We start from the raw sequence: 20,052 nt of genomic DNA, 5'->3' as shown, positions 1-20,052 counted from the left end.
GCACGTTTAACTCGTTTTATTTTACATTCAAATAATTACATTCAATTTCTGTAGTGTTGTTTGACTGCTTTAGACTTGCATAAAAGCATTCAGTATTTAATTTTTTTTTTATTTGTATCTTTTTTTTTCTGCTGTATTGCTATCTTTCAATTAATCACTTGTATAAAGTTTTGGACCCAGTCTTAATCGTGTTAAATAACCGTGATTACAATATTGACCGAAATAATCGTGGTTATGATTTTTCCAAAATCGAGCAGCCCTAATTGTGGCATGTGTCTGTGCAATATCTGAGATTCTTGTCTTCAGCCCACTCAAGTTTACTTGAGTTTAGTTTAGCTAGGCTTGAATCCAGTTTTAACTGCTGTGTTTGCACAGGTACGATTCCCGTCACACTTCAGCTCTGACCTGAAGGACCTGTTGAGAAACCTGCTGCAGGTGGATCTCACCAAACGTTACGGCAACCTTAAAAACGGAGTTAACGACATCAAAGGACACAAGTGGTTCTCGACTACTGACTGGATAGCCATTTACCAGCGGAGGGTGAGAAACGCACACAGCCCCTTTCATCACTGATAGTCATCTGATGTAGTCAGTGATTTTGCCCCAAAAGCTCAATCAGTAAGGCTTGTATTATACTGGCTGTCATTGAGTGCTGGGGGTAAAGCATTGCAAGTAACCTGAGTTATGTCATCAGATTACTTTTTTACAAGTATCTAGCACTTTTTCATACAAGTAATTTTGTTTTCTCATTTACTGACTGACATCTCTCCTGTCCCCATGTTGAGAGAAATTGGGAGTAGGAGACGAAGGCACTTCCTTTAGCCTGAGGCTTATTAATTTCACTTTTGGTGTGAAAGGGCTTTTACAGTTGCCAAAAATATAACTTTTGGGTTTTTTTTGTTATTAAAAATAAATACGCAAACCCAGCCCAGGTGACACAAAGTCATGCAAAAGTAACATAAGGCATTGCTTTCCACAAAAAGTTACAACAAAGTAACACATGTGTAACCCTGGAGCACAAAACTTCTTAAAAAAAGTCTTAAGTAGTATAGCTATATTTATAGCAATAGCCAAAAATACATTGTATGGGTCAAAATTATTGCCAAAAAAGCCAAAAAGCATTAGGATAATAAGTAACGATCATGTTTCATGAAGATATTTTGTAAATTTCTTACTGTAAGTATTTCAAAACTTAATTTTTGATTAGTAATATCCGCTAAGAACTTTAAAGGTGATTTTCTCAATATTTTATTTAACTTTTTGCATCCTCGGATTCCAGATTTTCTCGGTCAAATATTGTCCTATCCTAACAAACCATACATCAATGGAAAGCATATTTATTCAGGTTTCATGCATAATTATGATGCATAAATCTCAATAAAATAAAATAAAAACTTATGACTGGTTTTGTAGTCCAGGGTCACATTTATTTACGTTTTATTGTGTAGTTACTTTTATATTGTAATGCATTACTTTTAAAAGTAACTTTTTCCGAACACTAGTATTTTATTATCATTATGCTTAAAAATAAAAATTGGCTGATCGATAAGAATAAGAGTATGCTTCAAAGCAAATTTGTGACCTACTTTACATGAATAAACATCGGTATCTATTTTAAACAAATATTTTTCATTTCTTTTTCTGTAAAAATCAATGTAGAACAATTTTGAAAAAGGTTTATAATCATATTATGGGTAAATTATGAAAAATGTTGTATTAGATCAGCAGAAACATATTCATGATAACTTCATAATATAATTTAATGCCATTAACGTAACATGTTATATTCGTAATATACTTTAATATCCTTAACATTTAGTTACTGTGAAATTAATATGAAGAACTTTGGATTTCCTAAATTTTTTTATCTTTCCTACATTTTTGAAAGAAAATATCAAGATTTGTGATCTACTTTAATATACATGTGTATGAATTTTTAAAGGGGTCATCGGATGCCGCTTCTCCACAAGTTGAAATGATTCTTTAGGGTTTTAATGAAAAGTCTATAACATATGCTTTGGGTAAAATTTCTCAATTGTAGTGTAAAAAACACCCTTTTTACCTTGTCGAAATCAGCTCTATTCACAGCAACCTGTTCTGTCGTATGTCCATGTAAATGCTAATATTTTATGATCCATGTCAAAGGTTAATCAAGCACAAATTACGACAAAGATATACAGAAATTGTGTCAGAAATGTTGATGGTATGTTAGCATTTCATCCATATTTCAAACTCAAATGAAAACTATAAACAGCTGGGTATATTACTAACAAATTGTAATCTGTTACTGATTATTTATAAATTGTACTTAGTATTGTAATCCATTACATTACACATTTTAAGTACTATAATCTGACTACTTTTACATTACTTTTGGATTACTTTACCTAACTCCTTTATCACATTTATTTAAATAGAAGAATTTACAGATGACAGAATTTGAACAATATGTGACCCTGGACCACAAAACCAGTCTTAAGTCGCTGGGGTGTATTTGTAGCAATAGCCAAAAACACATTGCATGGGTCAAAATTATAGATTTTTTTTTTATGCCAAAAATCATTAGCAAATTAAGTAAAGATCATGTTCCATAAAGACTTTTGTAAAATTCCTACTGTAAATATATCAAAATGTAATTTTTGATTAGTAATATGCATTGTTAAGAACTTAATTTGGACAACTTTAAAGGCGATTTTCTCAGTATTTAGATTTTTTTTTGCACCCTCAGATTCCTGATTTTCAAATAGATGTATCTCGGCCAAATATTGTCCTATCCTAACAAACCATACATCAATAGAAAGCTTATTTATTGAGTATTTATGTATACATCTCAGTTTTTGTGGTCCAGGGTCACATATGTTAATAAAACAACAAAACGCAGAGAAAAATCACTCACTGCTCTTAACTGAAGAACAGTTGCTTTAATAAGAGTCAATGTACAACTGATGTATATAGTGTATAAGTATATTGTGTTTTAGCTTTATATTTAATTCAGTTTCTTGAATGCTACTGCTAAATACACCCACTGTACCTAAAAATGTATTATTTGTAATGTGTATCTTTGTTCTTAGTTAATTTTAGTTTTTTTAAAGCAAAGATAATATAATGACAAACATTTTTATCTTCGCTCACTTTGGCCTAAATATCTGCCCTTATGTTTTCTTTTATAAAGGCTTTTTTAAAGGGAAATTAGTTTGTACTTGCAAAATAGTAAAACCAACATGACAAGAATTAAGATTTGTGTCAAGTATAATATTTTCTTGTATTCAAAAAAAGTCTAAATTAAGTGAGTTTTTGCTTAGAACAAGCAAAATAATCTGCCAATGGGGTAAGCAAATTTTTATTTTATTTTTTCAAACTGATTATTTTGCTTGTTTCAAGCTAAAATGTACTTAATTTTGACTTTAATGAAAACAAGACAACAATTGTTACTTGTCTAGAAAATTCTTCTTGATTTAAGAATTTTTAGGTATTTCGACTGGAAACCTTTTTTGCAGTGTACCCAGCTCTGACTATAAAGCGGGAAAACAACAATTTAAACTAAATAATAAAATAATATATATATTTTTTTCTCCGCATTGTCACAGGTGGAGGCCCCATTTGTGCCTAAATGCAGAGGACCCGGGGACACCAGCAACTTCGACGACTACGAGGAAGAAGAGATCCGTGTGTCGTTCACGGAGAAGTGTGCGAAAGAATTTGCAGAGTTCTAGGGGAATGAGTGATAGAAATCAGAGAGAGAGAGGAATATAGGTGGAGAGAAAGAGAGAGAGAGAGAACGAGAAAAAGTGCATGAATCTTAAAACCGATCCTTCCTCCTGTTAAACAGCAGAGAAACCAGCGGAAGAGTGCAGAGAAGACCTCCAGGGATAAACAGTGAGGCCTTTATCATCTCCTCTATTTTAATCATGTTTGTAATTTCTCTTTTGTTTTTTTATTTCCTCTTTTTTTTTTTTTTAATCTCTGTTCATGTGATATTAATCATGATGGATTTGATGGGGTGTAATTGTTGGCCTGTGGACTGGGATAGTTGTTGCCGCACAAAGACCGACGGGGTTAGTTATCGTCTCTAATCTTGAGCAGTTACCGCTAAAGTGCAAGTCCTCCACTAGGTCACCGTAACAACCATACGGAAAAATAGCAACAAAAAAAAGAATGAAACAAAAAAAAAATGTATTCCTGTGTAATAACCGAAATATTTTTGGTCCTGTATACTGTCATGTGTTTCTTTATTCTTAAAAATGCACTGAAGGGATGACAAAGTGAAAATGGCACAGAAAAGAAGCCATGATTTCATCAAAGCACCTCTTTTATTTTTTCTTCTTCTTTCAGCTGTAGGTCCACCGCGCTCTGTAAAATATTCACTGATGAACTTTGAACTTTCACCTATGAAATGTGCCATGAAATCCTACAAGTGTCAATATTTTGACTCGTCAGTTGTCTGATTGATTATAGCTGACAGAGAGCACGGGCCTTCGTGCAGAGGAGGGGATGAATGTTTTTGTTTCGATCGTTTGGTATTGTTGATACTATAATTGTTACGGTTCTCATTGGGTTCTACATTTATAAAAACCTGACGAAACTGCACACACTTTGTGCGCGATTCACGCGGCGGAGCCTCACGGTCGAGGCTCTCTCCGCTTTCGCCATTTCTTCCCCTTTTATTCTTCCATTTCTGCATTTTTAAATAGGCAAAGTCTTCTCTCTGAATGGGTGCAGTGCATCTGGCTCCTTTTTGGGTGAGAATTTCTTACACGCAACTCTCTAGGCTACAAATATCTCCTAAGCTGGAGGTGAACTCAGTGGATACCAGTGCTTACTCCTGAGGACATGGTTCAAGTTAATTGTGATATTTTGCACCACAAGAATCATTCCAATAAAGTATTACTATAAATACCAAACAGGTTCTATGTCCCTTTATGCATAAAAGCGGAAACACCTAACATTATATTGAGGTCTTAAACCCAAAAATGAAAAGTAGCCCATTATTTACTCACCCTCAATGCAGCCTAGGTGTATATGACTTAGTTCTTTCAGACGAATGCAACCAGAGGTATATTAAAAAAGTTGTTTTGGCTCCTCCAGTCTTTATAATGGCAGTGGGCGGGTGTTTCGCTTCAACAGTTCAAAACAAGTCCAATAAAGTGCATCCATCCATAATAAAAAGTGCTTCACACGGCTCCGACGGGTGAATAAACTCCTCCCATAATGAGTCGATGCATTTTTGTAAGGAAAATATACATATATAAAACATAAATAATCACTTTTCTCTAGCTTGCACTAACAGTTGTACCAGAAATAGCTCTGGGCGGATGGCAGATGAAATGACGAACACGGATACGCAGTGCAAAGATTAAAACAAAACAACGGTCATGAATTCATTTTTTTTTTTTCACATTTTGTTTTGTTGCAGCATTGTAAAACTGCTTTAAATTAGTTTTCCCTCACATCAATTTACACTCCGTCTCCATACACCATAATAATGACAAAGCAAAAACCAGATTTGCAAATTTAACAAATGTATTAAAAATAAAACACTGAAATAAGTAGATTGCATAAGTATTCATACCCTTAACTCAGTTCATAGTTGAAGCACCTTTACAGCCTCAAGTCGTTTTGGGTCTGATGTGACATCTGCATTTGGCAATTATCTGCCATTCTTTGCCTCAGCTTTTCACCTCTCAAGATCTGTCAGCTTGGATGGGGGCTGGCAGACATTTTCTAGAGTCCTAGTTGTTCCAGTCGTCTTCCATTATGGAGAATGCTTCTGTGAACCTTCAATGCAGCAGATTTTTTTCTGAACTCTTCCCTAGATCATCGCCTTAACTCAAGTCTGTCACTGAGCTCTACAGGCAGTTATCTTGACCTCAGGACTTGGCTTTTGCTCTGATTTGCATTTTCAGCTGTTAGACCTTTTCAGAGAGGTGTGTGCCTTTCTAAATCAGACTCACTCAAATGAATGTGCCACAGTTTAACTCCACTCTAAGTGTAGTAACATCTAGAAGCAATATGAATGCTCCTGAGCTAAATTTCGAGTGTCCCAGAAAAGGGTATGAATACTTATGCAACGGGATCTTTTCAGTTTTTTATTTTTAATAAATTTGCACAAATGTTAAAAACCTATTTTTTGCTTTGTCATTATGGAGTAGGGAGTGTAGATTGATGTGGGAAAAAAAGTAATTTAAAGTAGTTTAACATAAGGCAGCAACATAACAAAATGTGAAAAAAATACAGGGGTATGAAAAATTGTGCAAGGCACTGTAGAATCACGAAATGATGGAGGATTTAAATATGAGCCAAAAGTAGCCTGGTTTTCCTTTGCTAAAGTGAGGACACTTTGCTTTCTTTGCTTCTGTAAACAAACGTTGGTTTTCGCAAAACTCATAGTCACATTCTGCCCAGAGCAGCTTCTGTGCACAACTGTTAGCGCAAGTTAGATTAAAGTGATTATTAAGTTTTATAAATGGATATGTTTCCTACAAAAATGCATCGATTCGCTATAGGGGGCCTTTATTCACCCCCTAGACCAGTGTAAAGCACTTTTTATTATGGATGGATGTGCTTTATTGGATTTGTTTTGGACCGTTGAAGAGAAACACCTTTGCCATTATAAATCTTGGAAGTGCCAGAACATTTTTTAATATAACTCTGATTGCATTCTTCTGAAAGGAGAAAGTCATATACACCTATGCCTTGAGGGTGAGTAAATAATGGGCTAATTTTCATTTTTGGGTGAACTAACCCTTTAAGCTTCTGTCCTATTCGTCACGCTGTCGTACTGTATGAGTCCTGAACTGTGCATTGTGGGATCAGGCATGAAAATTGAAGACTGGGGGATGAGTTGGGTGGGCTATTTCGCACCCACTGCTCCAGAACCTCCAAAACAAGTTAAGTACACCAAGAGAGTGCATGAAGTATATATTTTGAAAATACAGTGGAATTTGGATGGAGTCTTTCTACTATATATGCCAGGCCTTCATTTTTGTGCATTTAGTCTGACTCAAGTGGTTTCTGAAGGTCAGCTTCACTCAAACGTTCCGCAATGTCATTTAGGCACTTTGATCAAACTTTCTTGATCTTTTCTATTCCCACCGCTTGCAGAGAATGTAACTAGTATATTTTACATAATATTTTGCTTCTGTGTTAACAGCTGGCAGTGACGTGAGGAGTTATAAAATAAGACTAGGCTCATCCAGTTTAGTATCGACCAGCGAGCCATCTGTCATCCAACCATTAAACGCAGATGCGTTTTAAAATGTTATTTAAATGAACATCGAGATGAAAAATCTGTTGCGTTAGATGCAATGGACAGCAGGGCGAGCGTGAACAAAAGCCCGTCGACGAGGTGCGCAAAGCGTCTAACTCCGCAATACCACCTTAAATAGGCGCCTCGCATAGGCGCAGAGCGTAGCGGATGGCTCTCTTCAGAAAGTAGTCCACCTTAAGCGCACATAGTGGGTAAACGCAGGCGTACAGCGAGGCTTCCGCTTCATTACCAGCCGGGCTCGGAGCGGATCACTTCGGAGACAAGAGAGAGGCGCTCGGCCAAAGCCAACGGAACCAGTGCTGCAACATGTCGGAGCCCAAATACCAAGAGTGGATCCTGGAAACCATCGACTCCCTGCGCTCGAGAAAAGCCCGACCGGACCTGGAAAGGATCTGCCGAATGGTCCGAAGAAGACACGGGTCAGACCCGGACAAAACCAGGGCTGAACTAGAAAAACTGATCCAAGAGCAAACTGTGCTGAAAGTTAGCTACAAGGGGTCCATCTCGTACAGGAACGCTGCCAAAGTGCAAAGAAAATGCAGAAAGAGAACGGAGCCAACCACCGACAGCAGCAGCAGCGGCGAGTCTCTGGGTGAGCAGCCCAAACACGCCAGTTTCAATAACAACGCGGACAGCGCGCTCAGCCTCACGGACCAAGAAGAGTGCGAGGATAAGGAGCCCGAGGAACGCGGACTGAGCCCGTGTCCCGGCCCCCTGCCTCAAACCTCGCCCTCGACTCTCGGAAAGGAAGACAAGATTTTACCACAACCTAGCGGAAACAGTTTTGTTAGTTGTGGCGCAACGGGCCACTCCGCCGGGAGCGTGAAAACAAGTGCATCGAAAGACAAGAGAGTAGTCGCTGAGGCGGGGGGAAGCGGCTCCTCTCTCCAGCGCGATGCTGCTTCAAGTGCGAACCAACGGGCCGAAGGAGACGAGACGCTCGGCGCCGGCCACGAGGGCAGCGAGGATGACGAGAAAGAGGAGAAAACTTGCTCGGCCGTCAGCAGTCCGCCTCCGAAGAGCAAGCTCCCCGCGTCGCCCAAACCCAAACTCAAGGTGGGGGCAAAGGGCTCCGGGGCGCGCTGCTCGGACTCCCCGGACGAGAACAGCACTGATCTGGGCGACAGGCTTGTGGCTGCGGTTCGAAGTCTGTCCGAGAGACACCGGGGCTCCGCCGCAACACGGGGCCACGCACCGCCGGGACTAAAAGAGATCCTCGGCTACCTCAGCACGCAGCGAGGGATGCCCGGGGAGAAGCTGACCCGCAACCGCGTCAAAGTGGTGCTGGAGCGCGAGATCGAGAGGGGTCGCCTCCGCAGGACCCGCCTCGGCCACATCACTCTCCCCGCGAGGGGGATGGGGGCGGCCAAGCCGTCCGCGCGACTCCTGAAGAGCGCACTGCAGGACGGACATCTCGCGAAAAAGGTAACTTAATATTTCCAACACGTCCTGCGCAGCGCGCAGCGCTACACCCCGTCTTCGTATAAATAAATGATCATGCTTTGAGAAAAGCGAAAGAAAAAAAAGCTCAGGACAAAAAAAACCAGCCCCACAGCATTTGATTTCCGCTCTTTTCTCGTGTGCAAGTGTGCGCCAGAACATCCAAACTGTGCGTGTCTGCGGCAAACAGCGTGTTTTCGTGCTTGTTCTGATGTCATGTTGTGTGCAAACGGTGGGAGAAGCGACACCTCACATTGTGTGTTCCGCTCGACACGCAACTGTCTGCGTGCCCTGTTTCACTTCAACGTCTCAGCACAAAAGGTGCGGACTCGCGCTCGGCAGCGCCCGCCTGCGTGCGAGACACCGTCGCTTCTCTTGTTCCGCTGCTCTAATAGACACTCATTACACAAAAGCGCGCTCGGCGAGAGCCAGACGCGGACAGGGTGCAGAAACATTGATGTCTGCGTGAACTACACGACAGGGCCGACGATTATTGTTGCGTTCTAAGTTGTGCTGGATATTTTTCACTAGGCGGTGTCTGTTAAGTTAGACGCGCACGGAAAATGTAAAAAGGAGGGAGGGAGGGGGGACCCGAGGCTCGCGTCTGTTTTCTCGGGCGAGCCGTCGCTCTGTGCAATACTTCGGTCATACGAGGTAAAAGCAGTTGCGATGGCGGAAATTCGCTGCATGACGAGCCAAAGCGGAGCGCACCCTGTGCTTGCAGCTAAGCCTCTTAGTTCCGTTCCGTGCGGCTCATCCAGTCAGTTTGAGCGATGAGCGTTCATCGTGTTTCGTTCTTTTTTTTTTTTTCCTGCGCTGTTATCCTCTCTGTGTTGATCAGATTTCTCAAGCGCTGTCCCGCTCACTTAACAGACTATCGCCAAATTGATTATGAACCGCACTGAGTTACTTAGTACGTGGCCAGATCGTTGTTATCTAATCGAAATCACTGGAGAGAGAATCTGTAGCGGATGTTTGGCCAGTTTTAGATGTTAAAACCGCAATTCGTACAATTCTGCAGACGCTGGAGGTCGCGCATGAGGACGCGCGCACACACACAAAAACAGCAGTTTGAGGGACGCGCGTCGTAACCGCTATTTGGCCTTTTCCCGTAGTGGGGGCGTCGAGAGTCAATAGTTTTTTCTTCTCTTCTTTCCCGTACATTTGCAGCCAGTGTGATGTAAGGCACAGTCACGATCAAACCCATTCCAGTCATTGAGATCTCAAATAAAGCGTTCAGTAATGTTTTATAATGACTACTGTTGGTTAAAAGTCCATTACAGCTTTTTAAAACGCTGTGTCTCTATTACTGCTTGTCAGGACGAGGTGAAGGAGGAGGAAGGGATGGAGGTGGAGAGTGAGGAGCATGACACAGAGGAAAACATAGTGGGCTCAGCGGAGGATGTTCCTGAGCCCATCGCTGATGGAGCTCCTACAGGTGTCAATACCTGCACTGAGCCAGCCTCACCTGACATGGAGGTCGAGGAAGATAATGGCACAGACTCATCAGTGACGTCTGAGGGGAAATTTCAGTCGTCTTCATCGCTGGAGACACCAAACCAGTGCTCCATACAGCAGGAAGTAGACGTGGGTGGTAGTGAAGGTACCTACGATGTCTCTGCTTAAGTATACTTTTCCAGTAAAACATCTTAACATGCTTAATGGAAGATAAACTGTTTAGGATAAGATGGAGAATAGATGTTAAATTATTATTTTTTAGTTGCTTTCTTGTTTTAAGCATTAACCTTGTTTGTTAGTAAAATAAACTTGTGCACGATATATTCTCTGAAAACAAATATGTGACCCTGGACCACAAAACCAGGGTCAGTTTTTTATTTTTTATTGATGTATGGTTTGTTAGGATAGGACAATATTTGGCTGAGATAACAACTATTTGAAAATCTGGAATCTGAGGGTGCAAAAAATCAAACTATTGAGGAAATCACCTTTAAGGTTGTCCAAATAAATTTCTTCGCAATGGATATTACTTATATAAAAATAAGTTTTGATATATTTACGGTAAAAAAAAAAGACAAAACATCTTCATGGACCATGATCTTTACTTAATATCCTAATGATTTTTGGCCTTAAAGAAAAATCAATAATTTTGACCCATACGGTGTATTTTTGGTTATTGCTATAAATATATCTGTGCTATTTAAGACTGGTTTTGTGCTCCAGGTCACATCTTAATATAACCTAATGTTTTGAGGATTGTTTAATATTTAGAATTTTGTACTGGAAAACAAGTCCAAAATATGTATTAAAATTATTATGTTTTTAATACAGTGAGTTCAGTACATCAGATTCAGAAGGTTATTTTCATGTAGCAAATTAAGTTTCTTAGTTACTTAAAACATTCCTGAGGAGTTTGGATGCAAGAAATGCAAGAATATAATGAAATAAAGAAATAAATGTGTGACCCTGGACCACAAAACCAGTCTTAAGTAGCATGGGTGTATTTGTAGAAATAGTCAACAATACATTGTATATCCTAAATCATTAGGATATTAAGTAAAGATCTTCTTCTATTAAAATATTTTGTACATTTTGTATATCAACACTTAGTTTTTAAATAGTAATATGCTTGGCTAAGAACTTTATTTAGACAACTTTATTTAGGCGGTTTTCTCAATATAGTTTTTTCAAATAGTTGTATCTCAGCCAAATATTGTCAAATCCTAACAAGCTATGAATCAATAGGAAGCTTATTTATTACGTGATGATGATTCAATCTCAATTTAAAAAAATAACATTATGGTTTTGTGGTCCAGGGTCATAAATAGAAATAAATTCTAATACAAACATCTGTGACCGCAATGATTTTTAATGTTACACACAGATCTATGCTTCAATACTTTCTAATTAACTTCTGCTAATCGCTCATTCATTGTTTAAGTCATGAGTTAGAATTCAAATCAAATAGGCCACACCATACAGGAAGTTCAATCGGAGGGACAGGAAATGGAAATTATTGATGCACAGCCCTGCTCAGAATAAAGTATTAATACAAGAGCTATAATACAGCCTTTATCAAAGATAATATTTTTATAAATTAAAAAAATACTTTTGCTCATGGACTGTCTTTTAATAAATTCAGACTATAGTTTATCCAGAGGAGGAAAGTCCTTTTGGGTTTTGGAGTAGAACTCTAAAATTGGCAGACATACCTGTGAGCAAGTCATTCAATATTTGAAAGCCGTGGAGAATAAAAGTATCATTATGAGTGCTTTTTGAAGGTGCTTTGTCCGGAGGGTGTTTGTTCAGATTGCACATAAGTCAGATGTGTTTTCACATCAAATCTAGGCGATGAAAACAGATCTGTTTGATCGGACAGTCAATATCTGGTGTATCTACATCTGTTGCCAGAGTAATAATTTGAAAGTCCTTGATACTAAGAGTTTCAGACTTTTCAAAAATCCAGTCTTAATAGAGTTTGCAAAAATCACATTTTTATTAGAATCTCAGTTAGACTCTAGCCAGATGGCATTACAACTGAAGATGCTGAATTGTTTTTATCTGAAGCAAAGGTGTTCATGGGGAAGGTATTTTTGAAGGCAGTAGGTGGATGTGAGCGCAGGGTTTCCACAGGTGCACCATCAAGCAGTGCTAGAGGTTTTCACTTCTGTTTTGGTTGTTTTATGGAATATTTTAGTGTGTAGCCAAGGCAAAAAAAAAATTGCGCCACAATTAAAATGGTGTTCTCAACAAAACCGCTATTCCAAGTGCTGGAATTGAGTGCTTCTGTGAGAGATATAGATTTGTGCTGAAGGAATCTGTGTGAATACAGACATGGGCTCCCTGCAGATGTGTGACAAATGTCTTTGTTTGAAATGATAGCATTAAAATCTCTCTCTCATACACTTTCAGAGCAGACAATGCCAGTGGAGACTGAGGATGCTGGTACTGAGAAAAACGCAGATGCGCCTGATCAGCTACATCCCAGCACTGAGGTAATGTGTGAGGTAAAAGTTTACTTAAAGGGGTCATATGATGTTGCTAAAAAGGATATTTTTTTGTGTATTTGGTGTAATGCGATGTGTTCAAAAAAACACACATGTACATTATTGTTGCTCCTCTCTGCCCCGCCTTTCTGAAATGCTTCGATTTTTAAAAAACTCATCGTTGATGAAAAGTGAGGTGTTCTCTGATTGGCCAGCTATGCGTTGTGATTGGCCAAATACCTCAAGCGTGTGATGGAAATGTTACACCCCTAACCATGCCGTGATGCCGTTTCTCGGCAAAACAAGTCAAAAAGTAAAAGTTATGCCTTCTTTCTTTCCATATACATATGGGCAATGTTATGCAAATCTACTCACCCCGTGATGTGGACAAGTAGAGGCGTGTTTGAACGAGCCGTTTTAGGAAGGCGTGGCTGAGTCTTATCTCTTATAATAAATACCTCTTTTGGATTTGCGACTTTAAACTTTGCAACTTTACAGATCTTATCTATGCACAAACAGCTTGTAACACTAAAGAAAAAGGAAAACAAGAAACTGCATCATATGACCCCTTTAAAGCCCTGTTAAAAGGTTTTAATATCTGAGATGTTTCTCCTATTCCAGTTGAGACCATTTGTAGGTTGACTCTCGAAGTCCAGCTTTTTTTGAGTGGCCTCACATGTCAGTTGTTGGCTTAACTAATCAGTTCAATGGCAAACAAAGAGGTGATAACAGTGTTTTAGAAAATCAGTGCTTTTTGTCATGAATATATTTGGTTTATTTTAATGCTTCACGTTTACAAAAGAAATCATTTTGCTGTCTTTCATTTCCCCCTTATCCCAGTCTTTAATGTGGTCTTACTGAGTGCATCTCTTTGTATTTTTTTCTCCCTCTTTCTCATTTAGGATCAGGCGATTGTGATGTCAGAGACTGTGAAGGCTCCATCCTCAATACCTATAAGAAACTGTAAGTTCTTAGAATGAATTTTGGCTACTTTCTGAACATGTGACCCTGGACCACAAAACCAAGTAGCAATAGCCAAACGTATATTGTATGGGTCAAAATGATCTTTTTATGCCAAAAATGATTAGGATATTAAGGAAAGATAATGTTCCATGAAGATATTCTGTGAATTTCCAAGCCCTAGAAAAAGTAACTGTTGTTACTTGGCTTATTGAGATATTTTCTTGTAAATTAAAACAAAAATCTGTTACTTTACTTGTTACTTCCAAAAAGTAATCTGATTACATAATTCGTGTAACTTGTAATGGAGTGGAACAACACTGGTTTTTAGTGTTTCTTATGTTGTTGTACCATTTTGTTTTCATACAGTTGTGTTGTTATTCCATCTTTTATATGGTTGTTATTCCGTGTGCATTTTTTCAAAACAGTGTGATGTAATATTCTTCATGCATTTCTTTATATAGTGTTTCATATAGTTGTCATTTTGTGGTTTTGTTTTGTAGTTGTGTTGCTTTAATATAACTCTGTGTGTGTGTGTTTTCTGCCTATTAGTTTCAGGCTGTAAGCTGGAAGTGGGAGTGTCGTCATGTCTGCTGACCCCTTCTGCCTCACCAGGAGCAGCTGAAGAACGAGGGATGAATGAAGGAATGTGAGTACCACACAAACAACACAGCAGACTGAGATAGAGAGAGAGAGAAAGACAGAGGGTAGACCAGAGAGAAAAGGCTTTGTTTGGGTAAAAAAAGAAGAAGAAAAGTCTCTGTAAAACACCTAGTGACCTTCTAAGAGGAATCGCCAAAAGTGAATCATAATGAAAGGAATAAAAACCGAAGATTGAAGGTTGTCTTTGAGTCATGATATTACATTTTCCTTTGTGCATCTCTAGTGTACCTTCGACGTTTTTTAAATGAAAAAATATGAATTCATGTTTTCTGTTTGGCCTCAGAGGTGGCTTCGTGAAGTCAGAGACGAGTGGCATGAGCCCGGTGGATTGGACTGTGGCAGACGTTGCCAGCTACTTCACCGCGGCCGGATTTCCAGAGCAAGCGCTCGCTTTCAGGACACAGGTGTGTGGAAGTGAACTCCATGATCCCTCCATGACTTTAGTTCACTTCCAGAACAAAAATTTACAGATAATGTACTCCTTGTACCCCTTGTCATCCAAGATGTGCATGTCTTTCTTTCTTCAGTCATAAAGAAAACATGTCAGGATTTCTCCACAGATAATGGATATGTATGGTGCCCCCAAGTTTGAACTTCCAAAATGCAGTTTAAAAGGGTGCTAAAGGATCCCAGCCGAGGTAGAAGGGTCTTATCTAGCGAAAGCAATCAGTTTTTTCCGTTTTTTCGCTCATTTTAGCACTGTCCGGTTCCATCGCCCCAAAGTTTTTTGAATGGGATTTTGGTTAAATCCCTTAAAGGAACACTCCACTTTTTTTGGAAATAGGCTCATTCTCCAACTCCCCCCGAGTTAATAAGTTGAGTTTTACCGTTTTGAAATCCATTCAGCCGTTCTCCGGTTCTGGCGATATCACTTTTAGCATAGCTTAGCATAGATCATTGAATCCTATTAGACCAATAGCATCACGTTCAAAAATGACCAACGAGTTTCCATATTTGTCCTATTTAAAACTTGACTCTTCTGTAGTTATATCGTGTACTAAGACCGGTGGAAATACAAAGCTTCAAGTTTCTAGGCTGGTAAGATTAGGAACTACACTCCCATTCCGGCGTAATAGTCAAGGAAGTTTGCTGCCGTAATAAGGCCGAAGCAGGAGCAGTAATACCACGCAGCACATGTGCAAACGCTAAACTAGCTGGGAACTCATTTCTGATAATACTCCGCCTGCTTCGGCCATATTACGGCAGCAAACCTCCTTGACTATTACGCCGTTGGAGAATGAGCCTATTTCCAAAAAAAGTGGAGTGTTCCTTTAAATAAGGTCCATGGTTAACACAAGCTCGAGATACTTTCACGTTTTATTGTATGACATAAAACACACCAGTTACACCCCACTCGTGATTTTTTTTAAACTGTGACGTTTCTTAAAAAAGACGGTTGCCAACAAGTTGCTAAATGGGACTACAGGCACTGTCGGAGACATTAAATGTCATCAAGCAGTACAGTTTATAAATTTATAGTATTTTCTAAATATAGTATAATTTGTAGTACAATTAATTGTAGGATAACCAAACCAAGTTATATATATTTATATTGTCGTTCGACAGTGTTTTTTATTTTATTTTTTTGCTTTGCCCCAAAATGCAACCAATAGTTTTGTGTGTAAGATTGATGTAACCAGTGGAGATTGTGGGTTCATACCATGAGGTAAATTCATATTACCATTCTTCCATGTAAACACCACATTTACCGGCTTTACATGGTCGTGGTGAAACTTTACTAAAGCCACATTAAAATTCAATGTTTACGGCCACATGAAGCTGTTAGAAAGCAGAAAGATTGAAGATTTTCTAGAAGCAAGGATAAAATTAAATTTTGTGTAACCACTCTGACAAAATGACAGCTGAAACATGGTACTTTATTCACTAAAATAAATGCAATCTTACTATAATCAAAAACTCGCTCACTCTGCTGTTATTTAATCATTTCATGCACCTTTTATCGAATACTATGTGGAGACTCGTTTTTAATTAAAATACCCATATTAATCAAGGATTTATTGACTTTTAATGGACCTTATTTCGAAATGTACAGAAATGGGTGCTTTCACATGTGCTTTAGTTATGATTATTTAATTTATTCACTCCTTACGGTTTATTATTATTGTTTCATTTCAGTTTTAATTTGGCTCTAGTTTTGTATTTATTAGTTTTATATGATGGGATAAAATTCATCCACAGAGTAAATCCTTTGAACATGTTTCTAAAAATAAGTTTGAAAAATGTTGTCTGAAGCATGATGGTGGTGACTTTAAAGGCAAGCGACCGATGTAGTTTGTTTATAACCTAAGTTTAGCTTTTTAGTTCTGCCGTTTGTATTTAGGCTTCAAAATTTATACAAGTTATATTATTTTTGCGAGGATTACCTTGATGGACAAAACGTGTTTCATGAACTATGGTTGAACACAGAGCTTATTTTTTGCGATAATCCAAAAGCCTATGGAAAAACCCTATTGCCTTTTTGTCAAGTGAACCAGTGTCATTCTAGCAAACAAACACTGGGTTGGTACTTCTGCAGCGTTGTAGGGCGATTTTCAAGTTGGGGAAAAAAATACATGGGAATTTTTCAACTAATCCTTAACTGTATTGACACGGATCACACAGACTATACATGGGCATCACAGAGACGAGACAAGACGAGCATTTGAGGTTAAAAAAGTATATAAATTGTCAATTTGATAGTTTCGCTAGATAAGACCCTTCTTCCTCGGCTGGGATTGTTTTGAGCCCTTTGAAGCTGCATTTAAGCTGCATTTTGGAAGTTCAAACTTGGGGGCACCATACATATCCACTACATGGAGAGAAATCCTGCAATGTTTTCCTCAAAAAGCATAATTTCTTTAAGACTGAAGAAAGAAAGACATGAACATCTTGGAAGACAAGGGGGTGAGTACATTATCTGTACATTTTAGTTCTGAAAGTGAGCTACTCCTTTAAGACAGAAGCTCTGCTAGAGATAGAAGGTATAACGGAATCTTTATTCCTGACAGGAGATCGACGGGAAGTCCCTCCTTCTGATGCAAAGGAATGATGTGTTGACAGGCCTGTCAATCAGACTCGGTCCCGCCCTAAAGATCTACGAAAGACACGTCAAGGTTCTGCAGAGGACCCATTTCCAAGATGACGAAGCTTTCTGCTGATACATACACACACACTTAGTGACTAAGTTACTCGCATGTACATATAACAAACAATATCTACTCGGCCTAGAACACACATATTCCTGAAAACATGACTGTTTAGGACTTTCTAAACAAAGCCGTTCTTGTTTTCCTCATACACAAATGTATATATTTTATATCAGTAATCCCACAGCTATTGGAAAGGACTTCGTCCTGAACAGAGAAATGAACCAAACTAAGCAGAACCACGGAGTGAGTTTGGAACAAAGAAGACTGAAAAAGAGTTTCTTTAGGAGCGTCAACCATTTTTTGGAAAGACTGTGCAGTTAATGCTGCTCTGATGGATACCACGGTTTGGATTGTGACATTTGACCCTGATTTCATTAATTTCATCAAGTGGATTTTTTCTGAAGTACTTATTCAGTCCAGTAGAGGGCACCTCACTTTAAGTTTCAAGCCACTGAAACCACAAAAGCTGGAGGGTTTCCAATGCGCACAGAACTCTTTTGTTAAAAAAAAAAACTGTCTGGTTACAGTTTGAAAGGTCATTTCTGATTGGATATTTGTTCTTGACACTTTTGCAATGACACTGAAAGCCTTGTCTTCCCTCAGTGATGGACTGAATTTTATTTTCTCCAACATTTTGAAATGATCTTGAACATTTATTGTTCCTTCCATTTTTGTTGTATCTTGCAGTGTTATGTCCGAAAAAAAAAAAAACTGTATGTTAATGCCGATCTTCTGCGCACAATCAAGTGGGCACATCTCACTGAGGATCTCCCTTTAACGTGACTTTGACTCCTTTAATCTCGGATTTGCCAGCCATGACTTTGTGGCCCCACATTGAGAACTAAGCGTAACTTTTGTACATATGCATATATCCGTTTTTTAAGGTGAAGTCCAAGTTGCGAAGCAATGACGATATTCTTTCACCAGCAGTTGAAGAATGTGTCTGAATGTCCTCAAATGCACAGAGAGCCCCGAAGCCATGCAGCTCTTGAACTTTACAGTTTGTAAAATATATATATATATATTAGCCTATCAGATGAATATTGTGGGAACTGAGAAAACAATTTGTGTAAAACAATCAAATAATAACAGAAGGGTCAATTTAACAAATTACAAAAACTGACTTGTGAGAGATGAGACGTGGAAATGTTAAAGGATAACTGTTGCCAAAATGCAACCTGGGCTGTTTTTTTTTTTTACTGTAAATGAGATAAACATATATCTAAAAGCATAATTACGACAAACGAGCCGTTTTTGAGATTGACCGTGATTTCGTTTTGTGGTCAATGGCCGGTGAATGGGAGTACTAGGGGCATAACTTTGAGCGCATCAAAATCGATATTTTTACAACACTAAGAAGGCTCGACACACCATGACACTTTGCTGGAAGTATCGCCTGGGTCTCTACACATGAACTCCAGCATTGAGAACATTGTTTGTGTACACAGAGTTTACTAAAAAGAAAGGTTTTGAACAACTCACTTTCACTGTTTGAGTTTCCGCTCGCGGCCGTCTTGCCAGTCAAGAAGTGTCGATCTCCGAATGCGAGGATGGATAGCTCCTAAAGCATATTTCCATATAAATGCACGGCTAATTCGTTGTTTTGTCGCAAGTGAAAAACAATATTAACCTTCTAGTTGTAAAAAGAGCCTCATATGGAGCCCATTCATTCGCATTCGGAGATCGACACTTCTTGACTGGCAAGACGGCTGCGAGCGGAAACTCAAACAGTGAAAGTGAGTTGTTCAAAAATGTTCTTTTTAGTAAACTCTGTGTACACAAACAATGTTCTCAATGCTGGAGTTCATGTGTAGAGACCCAGGCGATACTTCGAGTAAAGTGTCATGGTGTGTCGAGCCTTCTTCGTGTTGTAAAAATATCGATTTTGATGCGCTCAAAGTTATGCCCCTAGTACTCCCATTCACCGGCCATTGACCACAAAACGAAATCATGGTCAATCTCAAAAACGGCTCATTTGTCGTAATTATGCTTTTAGATATAAGTTTGTCTCGTTTACAGTAAAATAAAAAAAAAAACAGCCCAGGTTGCATTTTGGCAATAGTTATCCTTTAACCTGCCCATTAGCTGCGATGTCTTTTGCGTCGTTAAACTGATCACACAAACAGGTCCATCACACTTGTAAATGGGACTGTTACTTATTCTGTTACGAAAGACAGGTTTCATTTCCATTGCATTGTGAAGAAACCCTGAACGAGTTAAAATTGCTCGGTGCAATAGGTCAGCCTCTTTTTTAGATTATAGGAACCTTTGTTTTGCCTGACAATTGTAGCACCTCGAATTCCTCAAACTGATTTATTTATTTGTATGTTTGTTTATAAAATGTTATCTGCATTTTTATGACATTAACGACTACCTGTTTAAAATACGCTGAGGTTTTTAGTTGATTCGCAGTCTGAAGTTATCCGAAGACCACTTGCAACTAAAAGCTGGAGCTCACTGCAATGTTGATGATGCATTTTCTTTGTTTACGCCTTTTCTACTCTGACTTATTAATGAAGCAGGATCCTAAAAAAATAGTTTTCTGTGTTTCTCAGCAAGTCTTTGTAATAAATACATTAGCAAAACAACTATTACAAAGCAAAGGAAATGACTAATTTAAGTGTTAAGG

General features: G+C 38.7%; 2 protein-coding genes across 2 annotated transcripts in view; both read left to right on the top strand.

Annotated features, from left to right (window-relative positions):
* The window catches only part of prkacab (protein kinase, cAMP-dependent, catalytic, alpha, genome duplicate b), a 36,039-nt gene extending 31,138 nt beyond the window's left edge, over positions 1-4,901 (top strand). The window contains exons 9-10 of the mRNA XM_073841741.1: positions 376-540; positions 3,588-4,901. Coding sequence (XP_073697842.1) covers positions 376-540; positions 3,588-3,713 — 291 coding nt within the window. The 3' untranslated portion in view covers positions 3,714-4,901. The remainder of the gene's footprint in view (positions 1-375; positions 541-3,587) is intronic.
* A 2,613-nt stretch (positions 4,902-7,514) lies between these two features.
* samd1b (sterile alpha motif domain containing 1b) lies at positions 7,515-19,274 on the top strand. The gene is made up of 7 exons (XM_073841980.1): positions 7,515-8,692; positions 10,028-10,310; positions 12,578-12,660; positions 13,554-13,614; positions 14,164-14,260; positions 14,558-14,678; positions 17,283-19,274. Exons 1-7 carry the CDS (start codon positions 7,574-7,576, stop codon positions 17,430-17,432), a joined length of 1,914 nt encoding a protein of 637 aa, XP_073698081.1. The 5' UTR covers positions 7,515-7,573; the 3' UTR covers positions 17,433-19,274.
* The last annotated feature ends 778 nt before the right edge of the window (positions 19,275-20,052 follow it).

The sequence above is a fragment of the Garra rufa genome, chromosome 6 (genome assembly GCF_049309525.1).
Source record: "Garra rufa chromosome 6, GarRuf1.0, whole genome shotgun sequence".
NCBI classification, from domain to species: domain Eukaryota; kingdom Metazoa; phylum Chordata; class Actinopteri; order Cypriniformes; family Cyprinidae; genus Garra; species Garra rufa.
This window is presented reverse-complemented; position numbering and strand designations above follow the sequence as displayed.

Bases quoted from the DNA above. Each gene is read 5' to 3' on its own strand.
- samd1b (XM_073841980.1), top strand. From the start codon at position 7,574: ATGTCGGAGCCCAAATACCAAGAGTGGATCCTGGAAACCATCGACTCC. The intron at 13,615-14,163 runs GTAAGTTCTTAG...TCTGCCTATTAG, and splicing joins CTCAATACCTATAAGAAACT to TTTCAGGCTGTAAGCTGGAA. The intron at 14,679-17,282 runs GTGTGTGGAAGT...TATTCCTGACAG, and splicing joins CGCTCGCTTTCAGGACACAG to GAGATCGACGGGAAGTCCCT.